The 18908-nt window shown below is 35.3% G+C and overlaps 1 protein-coding gene and 1 long non-coding RNA gene across 7 annotated transcripts in view; one reads left to right on the top strand and one right to left on the bottom strand.

Moving 5' to 3' along the window:
- The window catches only part of GREB1L (GREB1 like retinoic acid receptor coactivator), a 274898-nt gene that overhangs the window by 126994 nt on the left and 128996 nt on the right, over positions 1-18908 (top strand). For 4 of the 6 annotated variants that reach the window (XM_067015556.1, XM_067015557.1, XM_067015554.1 and 1 more), the window contains exons 2-4: positions 5309-5416; positions 17943-18107; positions 18315-18512. In XM_067015556.1, the coding sequence (XP_066871657.1) occupies positions 17951-18107; positions 18315-18512 (355 nt within the window). In that variant the 5' untranslated portion in view covers positions 5309-5416; positions 17943-17950. The remainder of the gene's footprint in view (positions 1-5308; positions 5417-17942; positions 18108-18314; positions 18513-18908) is intronic. The other 2 variants (XM_067015553.1, XM_067015558.1) reach the window with 2 other exon arrangements.
- The window catches only part of LOC136792723 (uncharacterized), a 98619-nt gene that overhangs the window by 9952 nt on the left and 69759 nt on the right, over positions 1-18908 (bottom strand). Inside the window, exon 2 of the long non-coding RNA XR_010836976.1 lies at positions 2824-2941. This is a non-coding gene — a long non-coding RNA (uncharacterized lncRNA). The remainder of the gene's footprint in view (positions 1-2823; positions 2942-18908) is intronic.

Raw genomic sequence — 18908 nt, 5'->3', positions numbered from 1 at the left:
GCAAGCATATGAACATAATTTTAAAATAGAAAATTCATGCCTAGTGACAAAATGTTCTCCATTTTTTAGGAGTAACTTCACTGTTTCCCATATGATAACTTCTGGGACCTATATTTCAATTTAAATAACTGTTGACATTGTTTGGTGTTTATTTTACTAGAGGAAAACTGGGTGAGTGTGTGTGATGACAGTTACTGTTCAAATTTGATAACAAATGTAGAATAAATCAGTTGAGTCATAGTGGTCTGATATCTGTTTTTAAGGTCTTTTTGACCCAGGAGTCTGTGACCTGTGAAATCTCCACTTTTTTGGATTTGTTAAGATATTACAATGCAAGGATTTAAATTTACATGAACATCACTGCAGGAAGTTGGCTGATGTAGCCCAAAATGTAAAGGATATCAAGGTATAAATTGGAAAAAGTTTAAGAAGTTCTGACAACAATCAACATGTGTGAGAAGAAAAAGGCTGAAGTTAAGGAAGTTTCTTTCTTCTCCAACTTATTACAACAAAGAGAACCTGAAATTTAACCTGGTATTTTCAATGCTCTGATTACCTCAGCAGCATTCCATTTTGTGAAAGCATTGCCAAGAAAGTGTACTCAAATCTTGAGTTACAAACTGTTCTTGCATCTGATTGGAAGGGGCATATGAGTTGTTTTTAAGGTATTGCAGATCCAAAGCTGCACAAATGAAGGTTGAGACTTGTGGGAGGTTTCGAGTCAGGGAAGGGAAGCTTCCTAGACATTACAGCTCTGTCCAGAGGCCAAATGGGAGATAAATTACTGCTGGCCACCTCTCTTATTATTGAAATGGTTCAGCCCTGGGCTTTAACTGAAGGCCTTACAGGGTTTTGAAGTGCAAATAGGATGGTGAAGGGTAAACCCTTTTAGGGTTTCATTTTGATGGATTTTTTTCCTGTGTGGATTTCTGGCACTGACTGTGATCTGGAGGAGGCCCTGAAAAAAGAAAAGTTATGTTTGGTTTTTGGTCAGTCAGACAATAAGAACTTTCCACAGGGGTGTACTTTTCCTGCATGCAATATTGATCCTATTGTGTTTAAAGTAGATCTTTTAATTGGGTCTTTTTTTGAGTTTCTGCAATGGAACTGTCATTTCAAGGTCACGTCTCTCTCTTGATATTAATGCCAAAGTTTGAGAGTGTTGAATGATGTGGTGCTTTTAGACTTGGAGTTTTGGGGGTATTACCTAAGGTCAATATGTATTAAACAAAGTTGTCTAGTTAAAGATCAAGTCCATATTAGAACAAGTCCTTTATATATTGATAAGCAGTCTGTAATTACTTAATCTTTTCCCCATTGAGTTATCTAATTGTATATATTCACTTAATTATTTTATATGCATTATGTTTTGCCAGTATTAAAATAAAAATCAGAAAATTCTGAGATTGTGAAATATTTGTATTATCTTATTTGTACAGATACACTGAAGAGTTTGAGGAAATAAAGGAAACATAAAACAATGTTTAAGAAAAAGATATGTTGATTTATCAAGTTGAAAATTTTTCTTTTACCCCACAAATAATCCAAATGCAAGAGATAAAATAAAGTATCTTTTAAATTTTATATTTTTTTAGTAAAATAGGGATGAGAAGTCATTAGTGACTCCAAAGAAAAATAAGTGTAACTTAAAGGTTTTTTGTGCAAAAATTTTAAAGAAAAATTAAAATATTTGACTAAAGAAATGCCATTGTAAATGATGACATTTCTTCTTAGAAATAAGGTTGACAGAACTTTTCTTGAGCACTTGACTCTTTATTTTAGATTCAATAAAGATATTTGTATCATTTACCCTGTTTGAAAATGATAATGAATTTAGCTGCAGCAGAGTTCTGTGTTCCTTGATATCTATTATAAAAATGGGTTGTTAATCCTCATAATTGACATTGATCACAATGTTCTTAATTGCCCTCCAAATCAGTTGCTGTTTTTCTGTTCTTCTAAAATTTCCCTTCACTGTATTTAAATGTTAGTTAATTTAAAATTAAATTTAAATGTTAGAGTTTGCATTTGCCTTTAGCTGCATGAAGATTTTAAGTAAGATGCTTAAAAAAATGAAAACCAAAACCCAAAAAAACCTAGATGACATCAAGCAGAGTCCGCTGCATCTACAGCATCAATGTCGTTAGTTTGTTGCTGGGAGATGTTAATATGACCTTTTCTTTGTTAAAAAAGAGAGCTGTAGTCCTTCCCAGAATCCTCTTGTTAACCGTCTCTTTAACCCAAGTTGGAGGTTGTCTGATGAATGAATGATGAGCTTCTTTTATGAGCTACACATATTGTTGACGTTGTGTTATGTATTGCTTTTTAATTTCTAACGTGTTTTTAATTTGCAAAGTATGCATATGCCTTTCACAGCGGCAGAACTGAGCCAGCGTTTCTGAGTCTAGACATTGCTTTATGCAAACGAGATGGGTCAGCCTTAAGGATGCTGTATCATAAGCCTTAGATTTACTGAAACACACATGTAAATGAATTTCACTTTGAATATTGTTGAATCAAAGAAGATACTTGAGGAAGGGATTTTTCCCCAAGACCTTCTCTTGCCTCTTGGCAAGTGAATTGCCCCAATATAAAAGCGTTGAGGGGGGAAAAGTGAGCTGCAGAGTGAAAAGGCAATCCACAAATAATCACTCTTTTCTGCCTTTGATTGTGTCAGATTTTTTTGTGTGTGTGGCAATTGTTTTCTTTTTTGCTTAGAAGAGGTTTATGGTCCAATGTCTGTCAAGTCAGTCCCTGTCTTAAGGTTGCAGTTGTATTTCTCTCTGGAGTTCCTAGAGGTGATGTTATCTTTTGTTCACTCACCAGTGTGGTGGTTCCTGAGAGCATCTGTCACTTTAGGCATTACAAGATGGATGGGTCTCCAGTGAACTGCTGGTTGAAGCAAATGGTGAAAATAAGAAAAGACAAGGGGTTTCAGGGTCTGCAGAGAGGACAGACAACAAGGAAATACTGTTAGAAAACAAGAGTAAGCTGAGCAATAGAGGAAGAGAGAGCAAAGATGGATCATATGTCCTTTTATAAACATCTTGAAAATCAGAGTCTTAGGGTGGCTGCCGTGATCTGAAGGGGACATCTGCATCATGGTAAACAATTCTGTGCTTTAGATTTTCAAAATGTGTCTGGACATTTTTTTTTTTAAGTGTGGGAAAAGTGTTGGGAAATTACAAAGACATAGAATGTTTTATGTAAGGATTTTGCTATTTGGAGAACTAGTCTTTTAAAATGTGGTAAAGATTTACAAATTCTTTTATCTGTAATATATTACAGATAAATATTCTTTATATGTATTTTTTGTTATGCTTTCCTTCCTCTTTTCTTTTTCTTCCTTTTCTTGTAAGCATTTGAGCATCTGTAGATAATAAAACATTTGAAAAGTTTCAGCTACATAACTAACATCCTTACTGTTTACTGAAGTTTCTTTGATATTTTTGCAGTGGAATTCTGAAAATTCTATGCTTATGCCTTAGGGAGGCTGGGGGGCAGATATTAAGTAATTTTAAGTAACCTTCCACTTAATTTAATAGGCTCTTTGATGAGAGAAATACAATCGTTATCGATCTGTGAGAGCAAGGTGGAGATTTTGTATTATATTTAGAAATTCATTTTGTTGGTGAAAGTCAAAATTTGTGAATCCCAGCTGATACAAAGTCCCTTCTGTGGTAGAGAAGGAACAGGAAGGAGGTTGGCCGGGGAGTAAGACAGGGGAAGGTGGTGTGTGTATGCGGTTGAAAAAAATGATTTTGTCAAACTTTTTGGCATTCGTCTATGAAAAAGACCATAGGTTGAAAGGCAAAGAAATTAAGATGATTAGAAGCTTTAAGCTATACAAATGGTGGAGTATCTTCCTTCTCTATGGGTGTAAATAATAGATGAAAGAGTAAGAGTGACAACAAAGGATCAGGTCGTTTAAGAGAATGTGTGCAGCCTGAGTAGGGGTCTGTGGCCCGGGGCCAAAGGTCTTAGCTTTGAGTGTAATTAGAAGAAAATACAAAAATGTCATTACTAGCAGGTGAAGTGTGCAGCACGTGGCCAAAAATTAGCAATTTTAGAATCTGAAGCAATTGAAATTGGATTACTGACCTTTTTTTAAAATCATTAAGGTCCTTGTGGAGTCATATAGTTTCATTGGCAGTAATGCAGTTTGACCTTGCTGACCATATGGGGTAATCTTGGGTTCGGATGGAGGGAGGAAGACTCCTGATTTACAAAATGATGTCTATTTCTGGGTGGGTGGGTGCAAAATACATGATATTGAAAATCTGTGACTTGCATTTTTAATTGTTCTTTTGCCTGAAGACGTTCTTCTGACAGTAAGAGAGGTAAGATATTTTTATTTCAAAATATAAAGTGGTTCTTTTCTCTCTTTCAAGTTGGCATAAAAGGAGAATAAAATGAAAGCATTTTTTAGAAATATACATTAATATTACTTTAAATGTTTTAGTGCCATAAATATGCATTTTGAAATTAGAACATTCTTAGGAAAATCCTCTTTTCTTTTTAGACACAGTAACAAAATAGAAACACTTCTAAGTTATGTAAAAAACAATGACAAATAGTTTTTATTTCCCTTGATGCCTTATGACTGTATTTTCTATTTTTTCCATGCAATAGTTTATATTGACTATAATCTAGCAGAGAGAATAATATGCACACTGTAATTTTCAACCAGTTATATGTAATTATAATTATTTACTTTAATTTCTTTAAGAATACACTACTCAAAAGGGTAGGACACTGTAGCTCTTTTTATTCTTGTAGGCTTTCTTCCTTGGAAATTATTAAAGCATTCATCTCAAAAAGTAGAAAAATAATTTTAATCAATATTAGTTATGTCTTAAATTTTTGATACTTCTTTGGGAAGGTAAATTTTGGTCAAGCACCAGAGATTATAAAACTCAAACTCCTTAGGGTAAGGAAATTACCTTTCACTAATTTCATTTCTGAAAATAAAAATAGTCTCTGGGCTTTAAGCATTATGGTAACACCTGTCCAAAATGCAGACTTAACAGATTTATTCAACTTACATTTAGTAGGGGGAATTCTTCAGAAAAGAAATTCTTTTTGAGTATATAGAATAAAGAGTGATCATTTGGGGAGTATTTAAGAAGGAGGAATATCTGTATTTGCCATTTATGACATATATGGAGTTGTGTAACAGTTTGATAATCCATTTCTAACTGGAATTTTTGTAGAATTGTAAATATTTAAATTACCGTATTGTGGAATATAATGCATTTGGAAATTAATTCATGTCTTTACGTATATATTATTTTTTATGTTTTTGCAGGTACAAAAAAGCTTTAAACAAGTAAAATCTAGGCAACAGGCTCCCTGAAGTGTTGACAGCCCAACTTAATCATGAACGTGATTCAAAAATGTTAATAAATAAACCAAGGTATTGTACAATTATAATATGCCCCCTTCCAAATTTTTTAAGAAACAAATATTTTTTGGAATATATTTAGAATTTAGATAAAGCTACTATCTTTGGTACTTAAACTGATGAAGCAGATATTTCTAAGAGCTCCTCTCCTATTTCCTCACCTCCCTGCTTCCCTCTCCCCTCCACCATCCTCTCCACCAAAAAACAAAAACATAAACAAAAAAAACACCCAAAACAAAACACTTTCTCAGCTCTAAGATTTTTTTTTCTTACAACAGCCTCTGTGTTATATTTCCTGTATACCTAAATTAAGACAATAAGAGTTCAGTTCTCGATTCTTCTTTGTTGATTGTGGTTTTATCTTTCAAGTTGTCTAACAAGAGAGACATCTAGATTATAGGCCTCTGCAGAAAAACCCAAACCATATCTAGTGACCACATATATTTAAACTTTTTATCATATAATAGTATCCTGAGATGTATGTTTTAAAAGTTTTCTTTTTCTATTTCTGGAAGCCTTTTAATTTAGAAAAGAAAAAAAAGGTGATACTGTCCTTTTTTCCCTCCTATGTCAAAGAAAATCAAAAGTTTGCTTAGAATTGAGAATTTAGGGATACTGTTTAGGTAACTCTTGTCTGTTCAGGGCATAACCCAAGACTGGTTCCCTCCTTTTGGAAGTTAAAACGTGCTTCAATAGCCTGGCATTTCCAAAAGAGGCCAGAGATCTTTTCCTCTTTTATGACCCATCGTATCCTTTTGAGGCCAAAAAGAACAAGAGAGTCATTGCCACTTTAGCCAGGTCCCTGTTTGTGCCTTCATGGTGACCACGCAAATCCTGAAACCTAGTATTGGCTTAACATTTGGGCCTGGAACATCTGGAAAATGGTCCGAGAAGGAGCAGAGGAGACAGAGAGAGGGAGAACTGTTGCGTTTTGTTACACCAGGTGCTAGGAGGAAGCAACATTGCCTTTTTGATATGGGAGGCAAATTCTGCGGGCCCTGGAGTTAGGCTTCAACAATTGAAGAGGTCAAAGGACAGCTGAGTGGGGTCAGTGAGACACCATGGGGTGTATTTTGTTACTGAGTAAAAGGAGCAGCCTCCTAAAACCTTAAAGGATTCTCTTGAAAATCTGTGTTGTGAAAAGGTTTTATGAGTCTCATGGCAAAAACTCCTGATTTATCTAAGGAATGCTTGCTTTTGTCTAATGGAAGGATAATCCTTACCAAATGTTGGCAACTACTATAAGAGTCAATATAGGTCTGAAAGAACAGTTAGGGTTTGAAGTGTACTTTGCTTTCCAAAATGTTTGTCATTTTAATGTTTGTCTCTCAGTGAAGAATTTTACACTGTTGAAATACCACCTTTTTCTTTCCTTGGAGCAGAAAGTGGCAGGTCTTGGGGTGGGGAGGGGAGGGGAGGTGAGTAAGGAATGAGCTTACATTAATTTAAAAATTATTCTAACAAGCTGTTGACTGACCCCAAAGCAGGATATCATAAACCTTTAAAAACACCAAAACTTAACTCTAAAAAGTTCTTTGACTTTATTTTAATATACAAAGGGAATACATGGCACTTCATGTGCCATTTATTTTTGGATTACAGAAGTTTTGTTTTTTTAATTTAGTTGTATTTCATAGAAATGGGTATCAGTTGATGAATAACTTTAAAACTTGGGTTTCTCCCTGACTGTGTTTCTTGTGTATTTTGTAGTAGTAAGAAGAAAAACAATGTCAGAGTCAAGAATAGAGAATAAGAAAAACAAATAGAATAAATAATTTTCTCTTTGAAAGGAAATGGAGAAAGCAGAGCAATCTGCATATGGTAAGAACTCTTTGCCATGCAGCCCAGTGACTTCAAGACACCACTTATGATTGTGGAGACTTTCGAAGGGTGTTGCCACCTGGCAGATAGGTAGTAAAAGGTAGAGGAATTTGGCAGTATTTTGATGGCCCAGTTTATATACGATACACATGTACCTAGACATAGAATGTGTGTATTACAATACGTAAAGAGGAAAAGATAAAATGATGAGTAGTATAGAATAGGCTTTGTTAAGCATTTTCTTGCTAATGTATAACTTTACAATAAGTTTGAATTACTTGTGTGTGTGATTTTTAAAATCCTTTTAAATAATTATTCATTTTAAAGCCACATGTACATAAATGTAAGGCTTAACCATGCAGTGTGCTCTGTGTCTATTTTTTCAAGGTTAAAGTGCCTTTCAACAACTAATTTAGAAACCTAAGTGTAGTGACTGATAATTGCCTAAAGAAAACCCACAGCTGTTTAAGTAGCACTGAAATTGTGGCAAAACTGACAAATACAATTAGCAATGTTAATAAGATAAGAAGATGGAAAGACAGGAGCAGATGACCAAGTGGAAAGATGAAGGCAACAGGAGTAACACATCCCTATAAGACCAGAATGTTCACAGTTGCTTTGAATTTCCAGTGCTTTTTCTTTTAAGCTAAGCCCCTCTTTTACTACTCCCTGAATTACCAGCTGAATGGGTGTTTGCAGGTTAAATAATTCAGATACGTGTGTTCAGTCCCTAACTCACATCTGATTTTGAAAGAAGACAGCAGTAGCAGCTAAGAATATCAGTCAGATTTTGCTGATTCCAAGGCAGTTTTATTCGTGGTGCTTTTTAAAAGTCAATTTTAAATGTATTTCTATTTGACTGTAATTACTGAGAGTGGGAATTTCTTTACCCCTCTTTGCACCCTTATAATTCTTATTAGTCAACTACATATATTACAAAGGAGACCAAAAGCCCTGTTTTGTTTTATTATTACGAAAACAAAACAAAAAACCTGCAGAAGTCTTTAATGTGTTCTTATTAATTATATTTATCTGGTTAATGTTCATAGCCTGATTTCCAAACAATTTCTTAGGAAAATTAAATGGGGATAGGTAAATAAGAAAAATTAGGTGAATGTTATATGAAAAATATTTAATCATCTGTGTTCTTCCCCTTATACTTGTTAAAGCATCCTATGAAATTTGGAAAATCATTGCAGTATCTTTTGAAATTCTCCTCTGCATTTGGGAAATTGGTTTTTGCCTCTGGTGCTTTATGCAGATTTTAATGATTGTTGTGATAAATCCCCAGAAGTTTGTTCTCTCGGAAACCACAGAGACTCCTAACTCTCTGAGTGTGGCAGCCTTGATGGATGTGGCAAGCCACACTTTGGAAGCATTTCTGGTTATTTAATGTTTTCTGTTCTGGATTATTGACTCTTCTCCCTGTTGAAAAATTGGTCTCTGGTGACATGGTAGAGGTCACACGTTGCCTATTATTGTTTTGCTTCTTTGATCTAACACAGCAATTGCCTCTGGTAATTATACTAGTTCCAGAGAGTCTTGATGAGATGTGTTTATTTTACAGAAGAATTTCTGGTATTTCAAGGAAGAAAGTAAAATTTCCAGTAGTAACACGTAACTCCTTGTCACAAAGGAAAAATAGCATTGTCCTTTATCTTTTAATTTTGACAGTTTTTACATAATCATTATGAAATTAGTTCGCATATGACAGTAATTATTTCTGTGGCAATTTAAGACGTATTGCATATCTGTAAGTATATTGGTAAAAACAGTTAATTTTAGAATAAAGTTACTAGGGCTAGGTTTTTATTTCAGTACTTAAAATACTTTTGGCTTCAGAAACTGTCAAAAGAAAGTCACCCAAATTTAAATGTAAAAAACTATTAAAAGAGGTTGGAAATTTTGTGTTTTAATCTGTTTGCATTTTCTAAAGATTTTCAGCAAGGAGGATGAATAAAAATGAAATAGAACACTTTTGTTTTGAATGCATCATTAATTTTGTGCTTTTTTTGGAATGTGCTTGGGAAGAGATAGTATCTCTTCAAACCTGTTTAATGTATAATTGGATAAGACACAAAAAAGCTCAATGTATTCTTTTGTTTTTAACTCAACTCCAGCTGTAAACGCAATATTTTCCCCCGGGTGATTGAAATTTAATGGGGGAGTCAGACAAATACTAGACCCAACTAATTTTAATTAAGAGCAACAAATATCAATTTAAAAGAATAAATAAAATGCAAAAAGCACAAAAGAGAGAACTGTGAATAAACGCTTGTTTTAAATTTTGAATTGTAGACTCTTTGAGAACTTGAAAGAACCATGTTTGATTTCTTGCTCTAGTAGTTACACATTATCACTCTCATCAGTGAATATTTTTGACAGAGAAAGGACATGTAAGCAGTAATGCCTATAACAAGTAACTTTTTTTTTTTTACAAGTAACTTTTTAATATGAAGTCAAAGAATCTGATAGCTATAAGGGACAATAACGATTTGTATGTATGACTGTAAAATTTTGTAATAAGTGAATTGTATATACCACCAAATACCAGCTTTTGTAACTTTTACATTGCTGGTCATTGGTTCCCAGAACAATGCCCCCAAATCTACTGCTGTGCCCAACACATACAAGGAGGTGCCTCAACTTTTCTTAGTATGCTCGATGTAGCGCAAGCTTAAAAAAAAACCCACATATTACTTCTAACATTTTCTGCACATTTATTTTGTGCCAGGCACTATTCTAAAAATATTATATGTGTATAACTTCTCATGTATTCTCACAAAAACCTATGATGATTGTACTACCCTATTTTACAGATGAGAGATTAAGTAACTTGCCCAATATCATGCAGGGTAGTAGGTGCAGGATTTGAATTAAGGTCATGTGACTCCAGAGCCTGTGTGTTTAACCACTTCAATAGTGGGATTTCTATAAATGCTGCCTGCCTGGGTGGATGATTGTTAAACTTTGGAAAGTGGGTGACAACATCTATAGAGAAAAATAACAAACCACTGACAAGTTTTACGAAGTTGTCTATTTAGTACTATGCCTGGCACAGTCAATAAATTGTGCCTTTAAAAAATAATTCAAACCGAAGACAACTACACACACATACACACACACACAAACAGAATGTATCATTTTCACTCTCACCTTTTTTTCTATTTCAAATCGCTTGGTTTAGTGGGGGGGAATGAAACATGGGCTTTTGAGTCTAAAGTTCAATTCTAGTTCCATCACCTACAAATTAGGTAACCTTGTCTCCTTGCAGAAACTGGATCAGTTGCTCTGTCTACCTGTCCCTCTTTCTGAATCTGCTTGTTTCCACTTGGTTTCATTTAACTTGGTCCTCCATCCTATAAATGGAAGTTAGCTCTAGAGTTTGACTACATTCCTTACACCCTTTGGCAGAAATACGTCCTAGGTAGTGTGTGTGCTTCATATTGTCTCCCATGTAGAGGCACATGGTGTCTCATTGCCTCACTTTTAGTGATGCTAAACTTGATCAGTGGTTCAGGAGGTGACAGATCCCTCTGCATCAACCTTTTATCTAATGGTTTCACTTATTCTCATTGCCTAAATGAATTTTGCATTAAGAGTTGTGAAGTGATCATTTTAAAATTCTGTCATTCTTTCTACATTTATTAATTGGAATTCTTCATCAAAAAAATAAAAACTCTCAAGAACCAGGGCTGTTTGGATTCTTCAGAGTATAGGAAGAGCAGGATAAATGTTTCACTCTTTCCTTTTCCTTTTAGTAGCATGAAATCAGGTGCTTTGTTTGGGTTTTTTTTTTTTCCCCAAGAGGAGTTCTCTTTTTCTACTTGAGAGGCAAAATTAATTTGTGCATTTTTATATTTTAAATGTGCTTCAGTCCACTGCATTTATTCTCTTTTATGTTCAATTTCTCTCATCTTTGGCCCGTGGGAAACCTTCATGTTGATTCCTATGTCTTTTGACATGACCAATTAGTCTCTGATAGCTTCTTTGCTTTCTGGCACAAGATGTTCAAGGATCATAGTGTGTACAGTTGTCCCACAGTATCCATGGGGGGGGGGGTCGGTTCCATGACCTGCCTCAGATACCAAAATCCACAGATGCTCGAGTCCCATAGTCACTCCTTGGTAACCACGGATTCAAACAACTACACAGTGTGTAGTTCCAAATGTGGTATTTCCTTCCCCAGACCTGAAATTGGAGCCTTCAGGGAGACTTGATTCTTTTCAGTGAGTATGCTAGTAGGAAACCACAGAGTACTAGGAAGTGCTTATTGTTTATTGAATTGTCATTGCTTCTGGGACTTTTCAGTAGACAAAGCTTGGAACTACAAATTTGAAACCTTCTAAAAAATATATATTCCCATCTACCTGCTCCATAACCTAATTTGCTATTAAAACCAGGCAACCCTAGTGTCTTAGATTCAGTTCTTTTTCTTTTACACCCTACAGCCCTCCCTCTGTATCAACAGGGCATTTGTTCCAGGACCCTGCAGATACCAAAATCCATGGATGCTCAAGTCCCTTAGTTAAAATGGCTAGAATAGTTGGTCCTCTGCATCTGCCGGCTTCTGCATCCTCAGATTTCACCAACTGAGGACTGATTTCGTGGTTAGGTGCAGAAACCCGCTGCTACCAAAGGTCAACTGTACATGATTTTAAAAAAAAAATCAGAGTTAGTCTTGTTCTTACTAGTCACTAACTGTGATGAAACCTTTTAAAAACTACTTAAAAAAATTAATGCTTACCTTCTCCAGATAGTTGGTATTAAAAGTCAACCTTTATTAATAGCCCAATTGCAGTACCTTGAAAATATTTTTACTTGGTCAAAAGAACTTGTTGAGGGAGATGGTTGGGTCAGGACAAGTGTATCGTAACTGGGAAAAAATGCTTTGGAGTCTTATGCTAGAAGGTAGTAGTAGAAATGCCAACTCTTAATGGGAGTTTCTTGGTCTAAACACTGGAATGAATTTTATTTCCCCTGGAATCCTGAAGTACCAGGAAGAGGGTGGGGGTGTGCACGTTGCAAATTCCATTGTTCTTACTGTCTTTTTGAGTAATAAGTCTATTTTTAAAACTACTTGTTCAGGGATAGTCATAGAGTTGGGATTAACTCATATGATATTTTCCTTTTCATTTATTGTTATAATATTGTTCACTACTTTAAAAATTGGACGATACCAAAAAAAATTGGAAGATACCAATAAGGAAATAGAAAGATCATTTAAAAACAACTTCACTCCAATAGATAAATATTAAGTTTATTTTATGTACTTCTAGACTTTTTTCTGCTTGCATTGATATTATCTTTACAAGAATAAATGTATTTATGAAATTTCTAGTAAATTCATATCATATTATCAATATTGTAGTCTTTTTCCTGTGACTTCTACCTACCTAAATTGTGTCCTACCATGGATGAATGAGGGAAATTGAAATTAAATTGTGTTAACTTTTTAACAGTAATAGATTGGTCAATATCTGAAATCTACTACTTCTTTTTACACAGATGTGAGAAGAAAGACAAGAAAGATACAGTCTCAAATTCATTTCTTTTTATCATTCTTTAGAAAACTTTCTCTTGTCTTCACTAGAAAAATTAAATTTATTTTAGAAAGGGGAAAGATTGGAGGAAGATAGGAAGAGTTATGTAAACATTCCTAATATTTTAGGGAGTTGATAAGAATGTTTTTGATTTCTAGATTTGCCAAATAATGAATTAATGAAACATGACTGCATCTTCTAAAGTTGAAAACAATGGGGGAAAATGGATATCAGCAAGAGAATTCCCAAAGTCAGGGGACATGATGCCAATTGATCTGATGCTTTGGAGTCTAGGGGCAGGCCTATCCTTCCTCTCCTGTATGTGTGCACAGCCAGCCCTCTGTATCCAAGGGTTCTGCATCCACAGATTCAATCAACCCGCTTATTCGGAGGGCCGACTGTACTATCCTTTTAATATACGGGACTCGAGCATCTGCCAATTTTGGTACCCACCAGGGTCCTATAACCAAATCCCTGACAATATCGAGGGGCAATTTTGTTATTCTTTGTGAAGTAATTTACTCTTTGTTCATTTTTACCTTTCATCTAACATTTAAAGTGAGGTTTGGGTTTTTTTAATTGAAGAGAGAGGTGGTAATTTTATTTTGTTTCAATTTTTTAAATTGTTGCTTGGTTTTGTGTCTATTCATCCCATATCCTATGTTCAAACTACCTTTTCAGCCTTGTCTTGCAGCCATGATATATGTAGACAAGGACAAATCAGCAAACAAAAATCTTCTTCCTTGATTTTTATTTATTTATTTATTTATTTTGGCTTGGCTTGGCTTGCCAATTTAGGAGCACTTTATGGAGTATCCATTTCCCAGTTGGGTCATTATTGTAGGTGTTTTAACAACTGAATGGCATACATGATTAGATAGCCTAAGACAGCTGCTGCTGTAGACAAACTGATTAGAGTCCACTCCTGTCTCTTGGCCTTTTCTCATAGTATGACCTTGGGCAAGTTCCTTAACTTCTCTAGGCCTCGGTTCTCCTAAAAATGGGGGCAGTAACAGTATTTTCCTGGCGGTTAGTAAGTTCTCCATGTTACTATTATAATGGTTCAACGAAGAATGTTTCCTTTCACATTTCTTGACAATAACAATGATGACAATTACTGCTTCTACCATCACCACTATGACCATCACTAGTAAGAATAATGATGACAGCAACAGCTATATCATCTGCCTGCTAGGTGCCTACCACTGTGATATGTGCTTCACATATAACTGAACATTTGAAAAATCAGAATATATATATGTATATATTCTGAAATCTGATCTGATGCTTTAAAAAAGCCTTTGGAGAGTTAGGTTAAAGGAAAATTTTCTCCTTGTTTCCTCTGTACTTAATGACTACTATAAAAGTAGTTACTGCATTAATAATACAGTAATTATTAACCATGAAACCACTGACAAAAAGGTAATAAAAACACTGCTGATCAAGTTGTAGTCTCTTGCAGTGCGTATTGCTTCTCCTTTCCATTTTCAGCAGAAAAAGAGTTGAGGAGAGGTGGTAGAGGCCTTAGCAGGCACCTGTTTCCAAAGCTACTCTTCTCCTTATGGCTCCAGTCCCTATTCCTAAAGCCACCAGTGATAGAAGCTGCCTGTACTACTCCGCCCTTCTTTTGTCTGTCTTTCTGTAAAGAAGAGAAAAAGCTAGAGCAGAGAGGCACCAAACCACACTGTCATGGTGGTTTGTACTTGATTCCACTTGTATTTTAAGCAATTAATTAGTGGTGCAGAAAGAGCTCATATTGGGTACCATCCCTTTCTTAGAGACTTCCTCAATACCCCAAGAGTGCCTATTTGCATCTCAGAGGTCTGTAGTGCTATAACAAAACATTTAATGTAGTTTTCCCTGTGTAATTTCACAGTAATAAAAGAAAACATGGAAAAGCAATACGGTGCAGTCTCACAAACTTAATGTCAGCCAGAGACATAAAACATCTGCATATGTACAGAATTCACAAGTCTATTCTTTTTGTATTTCATTTAACAACTGATTCTAAAAAGTATTTCTCCATTTTCTGACCTGAATTTAGATTTATTCATGCTGACTCTTAGTAGGATGCTATGTCATTGCAGGCCCTGGGGGCTGTTTGAGATTCAGAGGAAAGGAAGGCTGGTAATCAGGTGGATAAGGCCAATGATTTCAGTGACCCTAAATATTACGGCATATGATATTAAGAAAACATTGCACTAAAAAATCTTTTTCCTTTGCACTCTGCCCATCTTTGGGTAGCATTGAACTGTCAGTGAAGTACTCCATACTCAGCACCAAAAAAGTTTGGTGTCAGTTTTGTCATTCTTTACCTTATCATTATCATTTCTAAAACTGCCCAGTTATGTTTTCATCTGGAATAGTCAGCCCCTTCTTTTTACTCTCCCAAGTCTGTTCCATGGGTACTTCCCATTGTCTTCATCTGAGTATTGCTCAGGATTATGCTTTTGTAGGATTATGTGTATGTTTTATGGTGGTGAAACTGGATCGCCCATGTTTATGTTACTTTAATATTTTAATCAGCACAATGTTCATTTTATATAGCTGTCATATTACTCCTTAAACTATGCTTAAATTGAAGGGATTGAGATCATGTAATCTTCCATGTATAACTGGGTACTTCTTTATTCAACTAAAAAGATCTCTTGGAGAATGTAGGTTTTCAATGATGAAAGGAAGATAATTTGTTGAGCAGGTAATAGATTAAGAAGAGGCAAGATTTCTAGGCATTTAGTGCTCTGGAGAAAGGCTAAAGGTCCACCTTTGAAGTTATTCCATTGTTCTTCACGGATAAAAAATCCCATGGTTGACTGTGCTAGTTCCTGGTATTTTTCTTCCTTCAACAAGGAAGAAAGGTAAAATAGCTATTCGATTTTGATTTAGATGCATAAACTAGTGACACAGCATATATCTCTTCCAACCCACACCCTGTTTTGATTATGTGTGGTTCTGTTGAAAAATAAATTGCTTTAGAAAAATTAAATGTTTATAGTTGTACTGGTGGGGTTTTAGAAGCTTGGGCAAAAACTTGGTATTTCAGGAAAATTTCGTTTGACGGGCTTTGTTGATTTTCTGCCACTTACAACTTTGAATTGGGTATTATATGTATACTTTTGTGTATGTACTTATTGTAAGAAAGAACCTAGTAATTTATTTTTTCCAGTTTTACTGAGATGTAACTTATATATAATGTGTATTAGTTTTAGGTGTACAACATAACAATTTGATATGTGTATATATTACAAAATTATTACTACAATTAGTTTAGTTAACATCCATCACCTTACATAGCTACAAAATGGTTTTTCTTGTGAAGAGGAACCTAGTAATTTAAATCCATGGCATTTGGTTTCTTATTACCTACTTTGAGAAAGGTTGTCAAAATATGATTACAGCTTTTCCTCCAAATCATAGGAATCTCCAACAAAGCTTTGATAAACTGAGACCCTCTGATGGGAATCTCTGTATACTATTCACTGCTACCAGGAATCATGTAAGAAGCCTCCTTTGCTATATATAGAAGCAGTTCAGGGCTACCAAAATCTCCTATGGAGCTCCTTTGTGTGATCTAGGAAACCTGAGAGGAGGGTTGAGATGTGGTATGCATCACCCCTTCTCTGCTCATGGGTCATCACCACTGGATCTTGGCTCCCTTTACCTGCTGAGCCTGATGCATGCTCAGGGTCCTCTCAAATAGTCCTCCAGGGAGTCAGTCAGAGTTGGAGATACAGATGAAATTTAATATCTCCCCCTCTCCTTGATGGGGAAAGTGGAGCTAAGATATTCTCAAAATTGCATTTCTTGAAATGAGATTTACCCAAGTTGAGCCCATCCTCTAGGACTGCAAGATTTGTCATCTGGATATTGAGTCCTGGTTCTGACCTTTACCAGTGGGGTGATAGTGGGCAAGTCACTTGGCTTCTCTAAGCCTCAGTTCTTTCATTTATGAAGTGGGAAGAGGTCATACCTACTTCAGAATACTGAGGATTAAATAAAGTAATTTTGGGGAAGTGCTTGGTATACTGTCTAGCCCAACAGTTCTCAGACTTTTCATCTCATAACCTCTTTATACTCCTAAAAATGATTGAGTTTTGTTTATGTATATTATAGTTATTAGAATTAAGAAAATTTCAAAGTATTTATTAATTTAAAAAATTAACAATAAGCCATTATATAACAACATAAATAACATGAAAAATGACTGTATTTCCCCCCAAAATAGTTAGTGAAAAGAGTAGTCTGTCTGCTTCTGCATTCAATCTGTTGCAATATCACACATCATATAGCCTCTGGAAAATTCCACTGTAAACGTATGAAAGAATGAGAATGAAAAAGGCAAATGATATCCTAGTAATAGTTTGAAAAGAGTTTTGACCTCATGGAACCCAGAAAGGGTCTTGGGGACCTCAGACCAATCGTTAGCATAGCCAACATTTAGCACCCAATAAATTTAGTTTTTATTGGTATATATGGAAGTTTTTGTAACTAGTGATGAGAAGTAAAGGCAATTGCTTCAAAACTTCTTGTTCTGTACTTTCCTAAAGGGTCCCAAATAAGACTGTGATTCAAACTAAGCAAAAGAAATAACATTGTTTTTCAAATAAATACTAATAATACATGAACAAGGTCTTTGAATTTTAAAAGGCTCAAATCTTGCTTTCAGGAATTTGTCAAATATATTATCATAAAGCTTTTATTTTTTTTTCCAGAGAAGACTCTTTTTCCCTCCTAGGGTAATAAGATCTTAGTAGAGAGAGAAGTAATTTGATATTTACTCTGAAGCCACTGATAGTGTTCCTATGGGGTTTGGGCAGCCCACCAGTTTAAGAAGGTGTGGCCCCGTTGTCACCATGCTGGACTTCATGATTGACAGGTCAATCTTGATTTACTAGTTGGAGAACCTTCACTTAAAGCACTTATTATGGTTTGATCCTCAGATACAAGATCCCTTAAAGGGGCTTTTTGAAAGCCCCTTTGGATTCTAAAGACAAGAAGCAAAAGTGATGTAACAGATAAATTGATAAGTTGTCTCAAGAAATATAGGTAAAGTTCATATAGTTCCAACCTTAGGATATATGGGTATAGTTTATATAAGCTATCTGTGTACTTTGCAGACATATGGCCCTCTAATTGTATCAATTTTCTCCTTTCTCTTTTTCTTTGGGAGGTAGTGTAGACCATGGGGAATTCATATGCTGGGCAACTGAAATCTGCTCGATTTGAAGAAGCTCTCCACAACTCCATAGAAGCCTCTCTCAGATGTAGTAGTGTGGTACCACGACCAATTTTTTCCCAGCTTTACTTGGACCCTGACCAGCATCCTTTCTCATCTGCAGGTAAGTTTCTCAATCCCACACATTTCTAGACTCCTTTTAATAGAAGTGGAATCTCCAAATCTGGGGATATCTGAAATAAATGGGTTAAATGTTAGCCAATGCCAGTCTCCCTGTCCTCAGATATTTTTCAGAACTATGAATTTTTCTTTTTGTTATTTTCCCTGAAGCATTTTTACTAAGTTAGCTATGATTTATTTGCTTACCCAGATGTAAAACCCAAGGTGGAGGATCTGGATAAAGATTTGGTACAACGCTACACTCAAAATGGAAGCCTGGATTTTTCTAACAATCTAACAGTAAATGAAATAGAAGATGACGAAGATGATGAAGAAATGTCTGATTCAAATAGCCCACCAATTCCCTATTCACAAAAACCTGCCCCCGAAGGGTCTTGCACTACAGATGGTGGGTTTCCTTTTTTTTTTTTCCCAATTCCTCTAATATTGTCTGGCTAGTTTCCAATCATTGCATGGGGTGCTCAAGGCTGGAAACCAGTAATTACAGAAAGGAATGAAGAATGATTATGCTCTCACTCACATTATTGCCTGTGATTTCATAGCAGGTGTCTATTAAGAAAGACAAGCATTATCACCCCATCTTATAGATGAAGAGACTGAGATTCACAGCAATTGAATGACTTCTCTGAGATGGTATGTGGCAGAGGCAAGCCTAGACCTAGCTCAGGACTTTTTCAATGCTCCAGGTGCTTCCTGCAAGAATGTGACTCTTTCAGAAACTTTATTTTAGTGATCTCTCTTTCTACGTATTTCTGTTCCACTCTCAAAACAATTACAGAGATAT

Source organism: Kogia breviceps, chromosome 15 (genome assembly GCF_026419965.1).
Source record: "Kogia breviceps isolate mKogBre1 chromosome 15, mKogBre1 haplotype 1, whole genome shotgun sequence".
Lineage (NCBI taxonomy): Eukaryota > Metazoa > Chordata > Mammalia > Artiodactyla > Physeteridae > Kogia > Kogia breviceps.
The sequence above is the reverse complement of the archived record's forward strand: the minus strand, read 5'-3'. Positions and strand labels throughout refer to the sequence as shown.